Source organism: Falco biarmicus, chromosome 9 (genome assembly GCF_023638135.1).
Source record: "Falco biarmicus isolate bFalBia1 chromosome 9, bFalBia1.pri, whole genome shotgun sequence".
Lineage (NCBI taxonomy): Eukaryota > Metazoa > Chordata > Aves > Falconiformes > Falconidae > Falco > Falco biarmicus.
The window spans coordinates 37,708,228-37,722,908 of NC_079296.1; the positions used below are offsets into that span (position 1 = coordinate 37,708,228).

Genomic DNA, 14,681 nt, shown 5'->3' on the forward strand with positions numbered 1-14,681 from the left:
AAGATTTAGGTCTTAGAGTTGAAATGGTAATACGAGAAAGAAGGGAAACAGTAAGTTTTATTTTCCTTATGTTTTTTTTAAAATGAACAGAATGTTGTTGATGACCAAAATAGTACTGAGAAGAAAGAAAAAAAATAAAACCGGACGACAGATTTTTCCAAGTGGTACAAACACACAGGAACAGCCTATTTTAATGTAATATAAAATACTGCAGTCCCATTTTTTCCACTTCTGGATTGTTGAAATTAACGATCAAATGCTCTGTCAAAACTCCGCTTCTGGCCCCTGCTTCTGAATCTGTTTCTACCAGAGCTACCACGTCGCCCATTCCTGGAGCTTGAGAAGTTTCGCCCATTTCCTCCTCCTCCTCCTCCTCCTCGCTGTGATTCTACTAACTCTGGTAATTCAGTTGCCACACACAATCGCCACTGTTTTGAATCTTCCCATCTTGCCTATTGAAATGAAGTCAGACACAGCAAGTTAAATTCTAGGAATGCAAATACAGGGTATTTCATAATTATTAAATTTGCTCAATTGAAACGGTAAAATTGTGAGCTAATATAGGGGATTCAAATTTCTAACTAAAGTGGACAATACTGGTTTCAAAATTTTAAGCATAGGAGCTACAGCTGAGTATGTCTCAGGTACTACAGAACAGAACTGAAATCCACCTTAGAGCTTTACAGAGCACCCCCAGCAGTAAACTATCTCCCTACCTTTCAGTTATTAACACCACCACTGTAATTATTACTGATGACAAACCCACACCCTCCCCTCAATTCCCCTCTAATCCAGAACCAAACATGTTCTGGGAGTGAATGAATGCTAGGGCACGTATAGGCATACACTAAGGGAGAAATACCTGAAGTTAAGATTGGAAGTATGGGGAATTTTGGCACAGGAACACTAATTGTGCCAAGCAAAAAGCTGATTTTTTTTTTTTTGAATTCTGAAAAAAAGCTTCAATTTTTTTGAGAATTCTGGCTGAAAAGAACAGGGTGCAGGGAATAGAAAAAAGGTGATGTTCTTCTGTAATAAAATTCACTGCCTACAAAGAGTAAAGATTAATCCAGCAGCAGTAACAAGGGGTGGATTGTTCACACCACCACCCTTCTCAGTGCAGAAGTTTCAAGCTACAGATTTTTGGAGACAGGGGAATACTTTAGGAAAGTAACACTGTACGCTTGTTCTGTTCTTCAGCTCCTTCAAAGCCATCCCTTATGCCTCTAGGGAAGGCAGGATACAGGCTACATAATGTTTTCTGCCTAACCCAGTCCAGTCAGGTTCATCTACAGTCCACTATAACCAGAAATTTCAGCTAACATACCTCTATGTCCTTTTGGTCTGCTGCAGGAATATCAAAGCACACACCCTAAAAAGAAAGAATAATTTTAATGAATACAAGTTTAGGCTTTTAATTGACTGCAACTGGGGGGGAGGGGGGGGCGAAGAGCCTACAGATCTATGTACTAGAAGAGTTTTAAATTTCAAAACATTGGGTTTTTTTTTAAGGGACACTTAAGATAATTAGAAATCTTTGACCACTGAGAGTTTCATTAATACTTCTCAAAACACTGCACGTCCTTAACGTTTTCCTCAGATATACATATTTTCCTTTCCTCTGCATAGCCAGTCACATTTTCTTGCTCGTTAACCATAAGCTTATAACCCTCTCCATCCTGAACTGTGGTCTATTGGCTTCTGCATTACTCGTTTTGTAAATTCTTTCAAATCAGAAGTTTTAATCGATATTAAAAAATGTATACACCAGTAAACTGAATATTTAGGTTCAGACTATGGTGTCTGTGATGGAAACTTCAACATGAATATGAATGAAGTATGCATGGAAATGTCAGTGTGTGAAAGCACCAGAGAAATAACAGCAGAAGGAGGGATAAGAGCATGCAAACATTTGTGCTAACAGCATGCAAATTAAGTCACCAAGATCACAGCACCTCTCTGTTCTATTTCATTGATCAGGGTATATTGAGAAACAATAAATACACCCAGAAAAACACAAAGATGGAGCAAATCAGCAATAATGCCTAACAACTCGCAAAAGCAGGGCATAAGCATTCCTTGCCCTCTGTGCCACCACAAATAATCCCGGACACACTATTTGATCAGTTTCATGTTTGTGAAAATGCATACAAATTCTGAGACAAGAAGAGTGAGGGGAATGACCTTTGTTTAAAGTAACTGTCTCTCAGACATTTTTGCTACAGTTGTTGCAACATGTTAAGTACACAACCCAAAAAGTAACTTTCTGATCTTTCAGTTTCAGGTACCAGAAACATGAGGGACATGCACTATCAGAATGGACTGTCCTAAGATACCCAGTCCTATGTTTTGTCATTAAGGCACAGTTAGCACAGTTCATACCTTCTACCTGTCCTGCTAACCCTACAGCCATGCTATATACTGCATTATACTACTTCCTCAGCACGTCAGTGGAGCAGAACCCTAAGCCCCTGAGAAGCCTAAAGCCTAATAGAACAGATGGAGGCCCATCCTTCTACCAGTCATGACCTTATGAACAGAGCCTAGAACAGGGAAAAAGACCAACTATCTCCCCCCTGACAATTGCTGAGAAAAGGCTACAATCAGAAGAGCTCAGGAGCAAAAATACAAGAAGAGCTTACCATTTTTCCCTTGAGGAAACACATTCTGTTCACCTTCCTATCGACATCATCCCCCAGCAGTTCTCGCAGTCTCCGCCAAGCATAGCTCATATTGTTTATTTCTTCAGAGCAGCGTAGTATCATTGTAACAAATCCCTAAGGAGTAAGAAATGGGGCATGCTCCCTTCAGTCAGACCAATAAGCTTCAGCACATCTATCTGACAGGAGAAAGCTACTAATTTACAGTTTATAAACAAAGTTTCCAAGTGAATAGTGCTACAAGAGCAACTACATTTATAGCCACTATACTCTTGCTTTTAACTAAATTAGTAGTTCCTAGTGGCTTAAGTACAGTTCCCATAAACACAATCATAAGGAGACAATTCTCTATTTAAACAACACAGAGGTGCGTTGGGGTTTTTTTTCAGATTCAAGACAAACATTAAGCCATGCATCCTTACCGCATCAGAGTTCAGCAGAGAGCGCTGTTCAATGGAAGTAGCACCTGAAATATGGGCTAGAGCTGCAGCCAGAGCATTAACTGGTCCCTTTTCTTGTATTAGGAACCGAGCAGATTCTTTGAAATACTCAATAGCAGTCAGAGGAACAGAATCCAGACACCTAAGTAATTAAAGCAAAAAAAAAAAAAAAAAAGTATACACTGTTATTTACTAGGCTCTGGAATAGAAGAAAAACAGCAGTCCAAGACACTAATAGCGATCAGCAAAAAGAGTTCAGAGAGAGGCAACAAAGAGTGATCCAAGCAGCCCTTCTGAACTAGGAAGATACAACAGGGCTTGAATCACTGAACACACCTGATGGCGTCTTTGCTGGAAGCCTTTATTATATCTGTTGCAGTAGGAACACCAACACGCTTGAATGTAATGCCCTGAAATTTAAAAAGCAAAATACAGATGAAAGTTGCAGATCATAAATAATTCAGTTCTGAAGAAACAGTATTGAACTCCACTGAAACAAGCATTTAAATCTACCATTTTTCTTCTTCTTCTTTTTGTCTTTTAACTTACGACTTTTGCCGGTGAAAATTATAAGGTTAAGCTTACAGGGAAACGGATAACACTTAAAAGCTGCCTATGTAGCTGGTCAGTCTCACTAGGCAGTGACCTTAAACTGAAATAAATAGAAATAATTTTGGCAAAGTCCTACAAATTCTAAATTATTAAATTTAGTCTGAATTACTTGTATTCAAGTACAAGTTACACAGCCTTTCTAAATGTAAGTCTGAGTTTTATGTCTGAGACTAAACCATCTCATTCCAAATGAATACTTAAGTGGCAAGAAACTACCATATGGAACAGTGCACAAAGTGCAAAAATGGATGTAACGGTTCTCAGTAAAGCTACACATAAGCAAATCACTGATCATACAATAAACCAGGGTGAACAGTACACTGAAATTCTGCTAGCCCTTTGTTGTCTCCACAGGTACAATCTTTCTGGCATTGGCTGAAAAAGCATGGGCATGAGAACCTGCAGCACACTCCCCACTCCACAGTATCTGACAATGCATCCAAACTCTGCAAGGTAACTGAATCGCAACTGGGTGCTTTATAAGCCATATTCTGTAATTGAAATATTGAACAAAACATGAAGATTTTACATGCTACCCTGACACATTACATTTAAGTGCTCACAATTAGAAGAAAACTATACTTTACCGCTTTTTGTTCCACATATCTTAACTGATGTTCTTCCTTTCGCTGATAAAAACAGATACAGATCCCAGTCCGTCCAGCTCGACCTGTGCGTCCAGAACGATGGATATAGGACTCGACATCCTTCAAAATAAATAGCTTTATGACTCATCTGATTTATTGTAATTTAATCAATTCATTGCATTCACATAACTTAGCAAAAGCTGCTACAGTTAAGCCTGAACAATACACAATACCTGCATCACAGAATTAATTATTATTTTTTTTCACTAAAGTCAAACGAGTAAGTTATTCCATAACCCTCCAAAAAACATGGTTTGAAAGCCAGAGCACTGATCAAATAAGTCTTGTTTTGGCATCACCACAGAGAATATGAGAAAACATTTTGAGTGTGTGTACCTCTATGACAATCCTGCTCGCCCTCCTGCACACCACCTTAAGCAGGGTTACTGAAATATTAATAGCAAACTCACTGAAATATTATATTTTTCTTTTAAACCCTCTTAACTTTAGCCAATGTTCTCATTGTTGGGGTCTCCTCCTCATATATGCCCCAACTTAGTGAATCATTCTTGCAAGACAAAATAGCTTTTCTTCACTTCCCGCTGTTCCCAGACTTGCAATCACCATTGAAGGGAGAGGCTTTGAGAACAGCCTTAAAAGAATAAGGAGACCATCTTTAAACATACTAGGGACTGATGGACTCTGAAAAAATCCTCTAAGGAACTACTAGGGTATATCAGGACATTTCTTACCTGAAATGCAATGCTGATAAACTCTGTGTGATTAATACCATCACCTGATAGCATATACTACTTGAAAACAAGACTGCAAATTATTAGAAGATGCCCAACATAACCATCTCCTACCTTTGGTGGTGAACTTTGTACAACCAGGTCAACTTCAGGGATATCTAAACCACGGGCAGCTACGTTGGTTGCAACCAGAACTTTAAATGTGCCATTTCTAAAACCTTTCAGTGTAATCTCTCTTTGCTTCTGCGGAATGTCACCATGCAATGACTGACAATCCTGAAAAACAGTAGTAGTATTATAGGACTGTAGCAAAAGCCAAGACAGTGCCTCATTTTATGGTCAGTTTTAGGTACAGGATCTTGGTATTTGACAGACACTGTATGGCAAGATACAGAAGACCTGAATTACCAGAGTTTATATCTTACAATATTTACTCAGTACTTCTCATTCATATACCCAAAGACCTTTACCAAAGGTAGGAAGACAGAATCACAGCATGTGTCTTGTGTCCACCTCTAATTACCATGACCTATGAAAACAACTATGCCCTAACTTGCCATCCATCCACACCATCCAAGAAAGGTTTAGCTCTCTCAAAATAGCCATTGACAATTTTCTCAGGCCTTCTTAGTATTCATTTAGACATCTTCTCCAAAATAGTACTGCTTCTTAATCACCCTTAATATATTAATTTCCCCCACTAGCAATTAAAGGATTAAAATAAGTGGTCCTAAAAAAATTAACTACAGCTTCAAAGATATATTTTTTTAAATCCAAACATTCTGAAAGTCCTTCTGTATCACAGTAATAACAAGTATAAAGACCAAACATCCAAAACCTGTTTTTTCCTCCACATTTCACAGCTTGCCTGTAGATGGCTATCATGTTTTCCACACACGAACAGAGAATGATTTGAAAAAAGTACTAATGCAATGCTAGGGTCAGCACAGAATTCAGAATCTCTTTTTCAGAAAGTTTTGGATTAATGTCAGCTGGTAAACAGAACAGGCATATATTCTATTAGCAAGTATTAATATGCTAAACCAGAAACATTAAGAAATTTCTTTCTCTTACTTGCCAAGATCAGAGTTCTGCATTGCCTATGCAAGATTTGATATTACTAACACCATCAGTAACAGAGGATAAGGTTCCACACTCAGGTTTAGCTGTTACTGAGGTCATCTAGGAGTGTGCAAGAAACACTCCTGAACACAGTTGTAGCAGGTGTAAAAGCTTCTCCTTTCCCTGGGAACATAACAGTATACTACTTTCTAGACATAACCCATCTCCTCAATGAAAACACACAGAGAAAAAGTAGTTACTGTGATACCAGCACCAGCCAACGTCACCACACATCTTGAACACTGGACCACCACATCAACAAGATAATTTTCCACCAGTGCTAGAACGTGCCATACCACAGATCTCAGGAATACACTAGAGGTCATACACAAGAGACAGCAGATCGAATTCTTCCTGTGGAGAACTCTTGAACAATGAGAACTCTTTAAGAAAAAAATCCTTTATAGCCCAGCACCTGTTAGGGCAGCCTTGTCCTGAAGACTACATATAATGCTGTAAACTTTCAACCAATTGTTGGGGGGTTTTAAAGGTTCTCTTTGGCAGTTTTGAAACTGTCTGACCACCTGCAAAAGCCTGTCTTACCCACTTCAAAAGTATCTCTTTAAAACTTATTCAGCATAGTACTGATATCAACATAGGGTTGATACATCTCTGGACAGGTTTTGTTACTTAATACAGATGACAAAAATACCTGTTTGATTGAAGCATTCAGTGCCAGTTCATTTGCGTCCTTTTTGGTCTCACAAAAGACAATGGTCCTCCCGTGGCTGCCACTGTAGACCTGAATGACATCTCCAATAACTGCAGCTCTCTGAGACCAGTGACACTCTATTGCCAAATGCTATGGAAAAGAATTCCAGTGTTTAGCTTACATAAAAACACAAGATTCTTTTTTAATACATTTGAAACTGTAAAATCCAGAAACACTGAAGAGTTACACAGTTTCCTGATGGGCAAAATATGCTAACTCACATTCCTGGAATCTGCAAAAAACCATAAGGCTCCTATGTTCACCACAATTAGCCTAACATTAAGCAAATAATTACAGCAAGAGGGGAAAAAAAGTTCACAATCTAGAAATCACTTTTTCAAAGCAAGGGAAAAAAATCCAGGAGATGTTATACCATTTCTCTGGAGGACAGTCAGGGGTACAAGATTTTGTCACAATTCTATCAACCAAGGCTTCATATGTCAGATAAAGTGAAAATAATAAATACAGTGTTAAAAGCTTTTTTCAAGCACAAGATTAACATTCTTTCAATCCTACTGATACAACTATGATGTGTCAACTGAGCTGTCAAAGTAACCGCTAAGCAGTACATAAGGAGAAACAATACCTTATTTTATCAAGTGAAGATAATCAATTCGGGCTTCTAGCATATACGTGTTGTGTTCCTGGCTATGGCACTTACTGCATAGCAAGCAAAGGCCTAGTGAGGTGAGATACCACAGGAAGTTTGAAAACATCTGTGTACAGAACAGCCAAAGTCCATTGTGATGTCTGTGGTGATTTAAATGTGTCAGGCTGATGTTGAAGTGTGCCTTTTGCTTTCAACTTGGATAAATTCAGATACCGTTTTTCTCTGAAAACCAGCAAAACTAACTGGTAACTGAATCCTCAGTCTACCCAAGATTATCTATATGCTTACCAGATGCTATGAGAAGAAAGGCAGATCCTAAACCTAAAAAGTTTGACAAGCTGTAATGTGCCTTAGGATTAAAAAAATAATTCTCAGAACAAACTTTCAAAATCATTCTGATAATGTACCTTAGGATGGGATGACCATTTGTAGCATAAAGAAAAAGGAAAAAGGCCTGAACGCGTTCCACATTAGATAAATTACTCACTTCTACTGTTGTAGCAGCCTTCTGAGTTCTTTTCCCAATAAGGTCAATCTGTTCATATTTCGACTTCATGTATTTCTTAGCCACATCATACACCCAATGTGGGCAAGTTGCAGAAAACAGTAGCGTCTGGGGATTGTCTTCAGAATCTTCAAACACATAATAATGTTTCAAAAACTTCACGGTTTATCTTACATAGGTATAAGAGTCAATTATATGGGTCATTAAAAATATGTGGTCAAATATCAATATATAAAATAAAGGCGGCAATTCTGCTTCTTAAAGTTATGCAGTATCAACATCTGGAGAAAAAAACACTCTCAAAAGCCTAAATATTTTCAAGATTAGGAAAAAAGTTACTATGACTAGAAATCCACTCTGTTTTCAAGCAATGAAAAGGGTAAAAAGCTTCTAATTCCTTTTAACTGCAAGAAGTCCAAGTACAACTTGTAGATAGGTCTCAAAGTTATTTACAGATCCCTCAAGTACTGGATTTTAAGCTCTGCAAAGTTTCTATGACTGATTCCCACTTTCATGTCTCCTCATGTACTGCATTCACAGTACGTTTCGTACAAAACAAAGCTACCTTGCAACTTGCAGAAAATTATACCTGAACTTTAGCAGACTAAAGTATTACTAATATTTCCTACTATTTGTTTAAATTTTGAGATTACCCTTCTTGTATGCAACTCGTAATATGTCTTCCACTTGCTCAGCAAATCCCATGTCCAGCATCTGGTCAACTTCATCAAGTACAACATGTTTCACCTTGGTAAGGTCCAGCTTGCCATTCTGAAGATGGTCTTTGATTCGACCAGGTGTCCCAACCAAAATGTCAATACCACTTCTCATGAGATCAACTGATAAATAGAAAAGAGCAGAAAAGGAGTTAGTGAACTAGGAATCACTGTCTGCTTTAGAAACACACGGTAGCTACGTAACAACGAAACAGCTTCTTAAACCATACTAAGTGCTCTCCTTACAAATGTAAGTGAAAAAAAATGAACAGGAGAAGAAAACTTGGGGGAGAAAAAAACACCCCAAAACTGGTAAGGTAGAAGTTCTACTGCTCTTCCTGAAGGAAAAGATTTCCCATCTGCCTTCCCTCTCCCGATGGTTTAAAGTGGCAAAGAGGTTCTTTTAACATACTTCGGAAATAGTTAGCTCTTCCCAAATTGTCTACCTTAATAGGAAACTTTAAAAAACCCTGTATTTATTCGACTATCCAATTACTGAAATCACCTCCTTCCTGACATTCTGCAGGGAAAAAAAAAAAAAAAAAGCCATCCTTAACGTCTCAAGACAGATTACGATGAAAAAGCTTACTCTCATTCCCGCTCTCATTTGCCTTGTTTACAATCAAGATGGTAAAACGTGCTGTCACAATAAAGAAATTCTTCTCCACTTTACAAATCCTCTAGATCAACACTCACAGCTCTAAGACTCAGAAAATATAAATGTTTACAAAAACTGAAACCCAAATACAGTATAATCTCTTTCACTGTGTTTTAAGGTACTTGAGTAAACAAGGAACACCAAGGATATAATTGACTGCTATGGTTATTTCACCCCTTAAGAAGATATATTCTGAGCTATTGAATTCCCCATGATACTCTCCAGTTCCTGAGTTAATAAGTGAGTGTTTGGAAGGACTAAACTGCAATTCTCAAATATGTCAGTCAATCAATATTTCAATTATTAGTGATAAGTGTCACTTACTTTGTCCATTATACGGAGTTCCTCCATAAAAACAAGCTACTGTTAGCTTTCTTGTGATGTCCTTGAAATCTTTGGCAACCTGATTTGCCAGTTCTCTTGTTGGACAAAGAACTAGTACCTAGACAGAATGACAAACAGATGTTCTCTCAGCACGGCTTCTGCCAAGAAACCACTAGACTTCTAATTGTTAGTTTACATCTGACCATTTCCGTAATTTAAAAAAAAAACCAAACCTTGTTTAAATAGCTAGCTAAGCAAAGATTAGAGAAACACACTGCTTAAATCTCTTGTAACATCATTAATCTCCTTCAGCCCATGCTCTTTTAGGACAGGCTAACCTCTTTTTTAATGAGATAGATGGGAGGTACTTAAATCTTACTTAACCCTAGCTCCTGAACAGATCTGCTACAAGTTTTCTTCTACATGCACACATGCTGTTTGAGTGCAAGACCGAAGGATCTGGGTTACAAAAGGTTTTTACACATGCTTGGTAATGCTTCACAGTCCTGCAAGAAGGTGTAAGAAAGAGCCATCAACTCTCTCTCAAGCTTCCCTGTGACTCAGGGAAACATATGTTCAATCTGCAAAGCTGGCGTTCAGTGTGGTTCTGGAGCCTGTGCTGATATCCTCACAGAAGCAATCAAGGAACTGTCCTCTCTTCCAATATACAGGCTTCATCCAGGTGTTTTAAATGATTTAGTTTAACTTGTGATCACAGTATTGCTTTCAAATACGGCATCAGTGGCTTGACAGAAGGAACCTTAAAATCTTTATCCTGTTACTTCTTTCAACGTTGAAAGACATTACAAAAAAGATAGTAGTAGTGTACTATGATAGAGTGAGGTCTGAAGTCTTTAAGACTTGTGATTCCCTCAAAGAAAGCTCTCCCTTCTCTGCAAGACTATACCACATCTAGAGCCAGCATTCTTAGTTGGACAGCCAACGTGATGGGCAGATGCAAATAAAACAGCTAGTACTAGTTTTGGAATGAATTTCAGGTAATCTATAAGATGGGTGACAAGATGAAATAAACTGACAAGGAAAAAATTCCACTATTAATGGGGATACAATAAGCTTTGGCCTATCTAGTTTTGGAGGGCATCACAAAAATTTGATGAAAAAACATACATGATATTCCCTAGCAGAATGGAGACAGCTGATAATGAATCTGCATCCTCTGGAGCAGAAGCTTCAAGTATCTGTTGGTGGTTCTAGTGAAAGCTAAGTCTATTTTTAAAACTTCCCACCATTTACATGTTTAAATAGATATGTTTAAGTAGACAGCTTTTATCAATCAGAAAAAGTCACTGATCTGTTACTCATCTGGGAGAAAAACAAGTATCCAGTAACCACTGGACCTGAACAGCTAAGGTGATTGAACAAAACTAAATAGGAACACATTGAACACCTGTAGTTTCAGTCTCCCTGTAAGCAGAGAAAGGAATTGACAAGTGGACAGTGTTATTGTACTCTTTACTCTTGATCAGAGGGTATGAGGCTGCACAATGCAGGTAAAGCCCAATGAACACAGCTTTCAAATAACCTTTAATGTGAGTTAGCTTATCCCAGCACAGACCTGAAGAACTTTTCCAGCGGGTTAAAAATCTGAATCGCTTGGACATGAGACAAAGCAAAATCAGCATTCCAAGCACAGTTACCTTTGGTGAACGGCCTCTTCGTCTTTCCTGTGAGTCTCCCTGAAGCTTTTCAATTAAGGGAATAGCAAAAGAGAACGTTTTCCCTGTTCCAGTTCGTGCTTGAGCAATTACATCTTTGCCAGAATATACTGGGTCGAAGGTCTTCACTTGCACGGGAAACAGGTATGTCACTCCTCGAGCTGTAACAATTTCAACAGACTTCCTTAATACAATCATTTTACAAGTGTTCTTTCATACTCTTCAGAGAAAGTTATCCCAAGCAGAACTTCCATCAACTCCGAAGCAAATCAGAATGATATTACGACCTTCATTGTTTTATTTAATCATGGAGTTCATCTGTAAAGAGTGCCCTGGGACTGTCCATTTCATTCTTCCACTTCATACCACCAGACATAGTGCTAGCTGGGACAGACGAAGTTACTAGCCTTTAATTAAAGCCTTTAAGTACTGTGACTTTATTTATGTAATACTCCCCACCTATCTATGAAAATCTCTTCCTTTCAAATAAAATGTATGTCAAACCCACTTTTCTCTTAATTCATACTAAGTCATGCCAAACTAATGCCACAGACACTAGATATATCTGGGTTTCCTCTACTCACACTGAAGTAATTTTTAATTGAAAAATTCTTGCACACAATTTTTTTTATGCTTATGTCATTTAAAATTCTACTGTAAAGGCTGAACTGGACAATACTGCAAACAGAAGTCTGTTCAAATACATATTTAGAGTATGCAATCAATATGCCTTCTGTATAGCATCTGTACTTGCATATGCACAAGCAGAGCACATCGCAAAGCTCATTGATTATGTTGAGCATAAAAACACATGACAGATCATTTACTTTCTGTGGTCACATCATGCCAAGAAATTTACCTTGAAGAAGCTGAACGGTCCCTTTGGAAATAGAAAAATTGGAGAAAGCACCTTCTTTCTGTTCTTCAGTCATCTCCTGTTAGGTGGACAATAAACATTCCATGTTAATATCATATGACCATCAGAAAATTCAAGGTAATAGCATAGGCTCTGGTGTCATACTCAAGGGTCAAATTTTGAGTGACAGTATCACAGCTGCAGCTGAAGAGCCTTCTTTGTTTTTCTTACTATCATATTTCAAAGTTAGACAAAAGTGATCTGTAATTTAAGTTAAGACTGTTTCATATCTAATGTCCTAACATTGTAAATGCAAAACCCCCAAATTAAAATTCTGAAAGCTCTTACATTAAATTCATCTTAAATGAAATTCTATTTTAAATAATTACCAATGGCCTAACATACTATGTTGTGCCATGTAAGAACTTGGCTTGATACCTAGCCTATTTCCTACTTCCCAATTAATACAGCACAGTGATTTAGAGGTACAGAAATCAATCCCCAAAAGAATAACATTACAAGGTAAAGCATCAAATGCATGTACTTTGTAATGTATCAATTCCATATATGTCTTTACAGCACAGTGATTAAAATGCTACGCGTGAGGAAAGAATGCTAACCCTGGAAACCCTGGATGTTTTTGTGATGCATCAATTGGAACTAGAAACAAAACCAAGCAACAGTAGAACATAAAAGTGTAAAGACTTTTCAAAACAAATCCTAGGTACAAGATATGTTTCCCTTCAAAAAAAAAAAAAGGTGGTTCATGTCAAGCAATTTTAAAGGAACTCCAACCAAATAGAACTAGACAAAAACTTTCTTACAGAAAGGTTTAAAAAGACACACAAAACTGTTACAACACAGCATTTTATTACATTAAGGACCATCTTATTGCATTAACTACTACTATTTAATAAGATGATACATAAAAGCATATTAATACATTAACTTTTCTTCTTCCACTAATTAAGGCCAAATAATTCTTATTTCACTAGCAAAGTACTCATAATACCAACAAGAAGTCAATTACAATCGTATCTAATGATGCTGAATCATATTAAAACACCATCTCACTGCAGCTTGTCCACCTGCCAACAGCTACCACTGTACCGGACTGTTGAAGTGAGAAAACCATGGTGCGCTGACCTAGAACTTCAGGACTTTCGTAATCTAAAATTTTTGCAAATAACTGACAGAAGGGACAGTTTAAGTAGCTTTAAACTCTGGAAGTTTACAGCAGTCTTTCCGCTGACTGGCAGGGAGAAAAAAAAAAAAAAGGATAACCTGCTCTAAATTTAACCTTGTTGCAACACCGGAGCTGAAAGCTAAACACATCACTAACTAAATCAATTATTACTTTTACCTGCTCTTGCTCGCTGTCACCATCACCACTTGACGTTTCACTAGAATTACTGTGCCGTTTTTTATGGGCAGATTTAACCTTTAAAGAAGACAGTCTCGTGTTCTCCGGGCTTTCTTCTCTCGTATCACCGTTCTGTTTAGCCGCACTCCTCGATTTCTTGACTTTCGGGGAATCGGCCTCATCCTCCGACTGCTCGCTTTCATCCATCTGAGGCCTCTTCCTCCGAGATTTGTCATGGCGTTTAGATTTCTTCTCTTTTTTCTCCTTCTGGTAAGGCACAAAGCAACGCGGGGTAAATGAAAATACACGCACGCCACCCAGCCGACACGAAACGGAGAAGACGCTGCAGAGCAGTTAAAAGGAGCAGCCTACTGACGGGCGGGGGGGCTCGTCCTAAAGCGACGGACCGTCCCCGCCGGCCGCAGGTGCCGCCAGGAGGCATCTCCCCGGCCACGACACCCGGGCCTTCGTTCCCGCGACTCCTTTCGCCACAACGCGCACCCGAGGCCGCTCCCCGGGCCGCTGCGCCATGCGGGCGGCCGCACAGCCGCCCCGGCAGGGCTCCACGCCAGGCAGGGCCGCGCCCCGGCCCCGCAGGCCCCGCCGCCCTCCCGGGACGCGCTGCAGCCGCCGCGCACGTGGCCGCCCGCCCGGCCCGGCCCGGCCTGCCCCGCGGCCGCGCAGACCCACCCCCGGCTCACGCCACCGGGGGGACACGGCACGAGGCGAGATCCGCCGGCCGCGACACCCAGCGTGCCGGCGAGGCGGCGCGGCCAGGCCGTAGCCGGCCGCAGAAGGCCCCAGAGCCCTCCCCGGTACCTTGCGCCGCCGGCGGCTGGTTTCCAGCGCCGACTCCGTCTCCATCGGGCACTCCGAATCCGACTCGGCCCCGCTGCTGGCACTGAACCGGGTAGCTTCGGGCATCTCCGCTGGCCGGCACCCGCTCCGCGCCACGCTGCTGCCGCCGCCAGCCGCCGTGTGACAGAACCAGCCCCCGCCCCTGCCCCGGCAACGCGGGGCGGGGCCGCGCCGCCCGGCAGCCAATAGCGTGCCGCTCGCGCCGCCAGACTACAGTGGCCAGAACGCCT

The 14,681-nt window shown here is 40.0% G+C and overlaps 1 protein-coding gene across 1 annotated transcript; it reads right to left on the minus strand.

Moving 5' to 3' along the window:
- Window positions 1-39: 39 nt before the first annotated feature.
- On the minus strand, window positions 40-14,588 carry LOC130155020 (nucleolar RNA helicase 2-like). The gene is made up of 15 exons (XM_056351893.1): window positions 14,413-14,588; window positions 13,594-13,860; window positions 12,234-12,309; window positions 11,357-11,535; window positions 9,699-9,816; window positions 8,654-8,839; window positions 7,983-8,128; window positions 6,826-6,975; window positions 5,166-5,327; window positions 4,300-4,419; window positions 3,437-3,510; window positions 3,083-3,242; window positions 2,643-2,777; window positions 1,328-1,372; window positions 40-452 (listed from the first exon to the last, which is right to left on the minus strand). Exons 1-15 carry the CDS (start codon window positions 14,515-14,517, stop codon window positions 246-248), a joined length of 2,130 nt encoding a protein of 709 aa, XP_056207868.1. The 5' UTR covers window positions 14,518-14,588; the 3' UTR covers window positions 40-245.
- Between the last annotated feature and the right edge of the window lie 93 nt (window positions 14,589-14,681).

Coding starts and splice junctions, on each gene's coding strand:
- LOC130155020 (XM_056351893.1), bottom strand. CDS start 14,517: ATGCCCGAAGCTACCCGGTTCAGTGCCAGCAGCGGGGCCGAGTCGGAT. Junction 3,511..4,299: donor GATATGTGGAACAAAAAGCG/GTAAAGTATAGT, acceptor TTTAAATTTCAG/GGCATTACATTCAAGCGTGT. Junction 1,373..2,642: donor GTTTCCTCAAGGGAAAAATG/GTAAGCTCTTCT, acceptor CTTTCTTTTTAG/GGTGTGTGCTTTGATATTCC.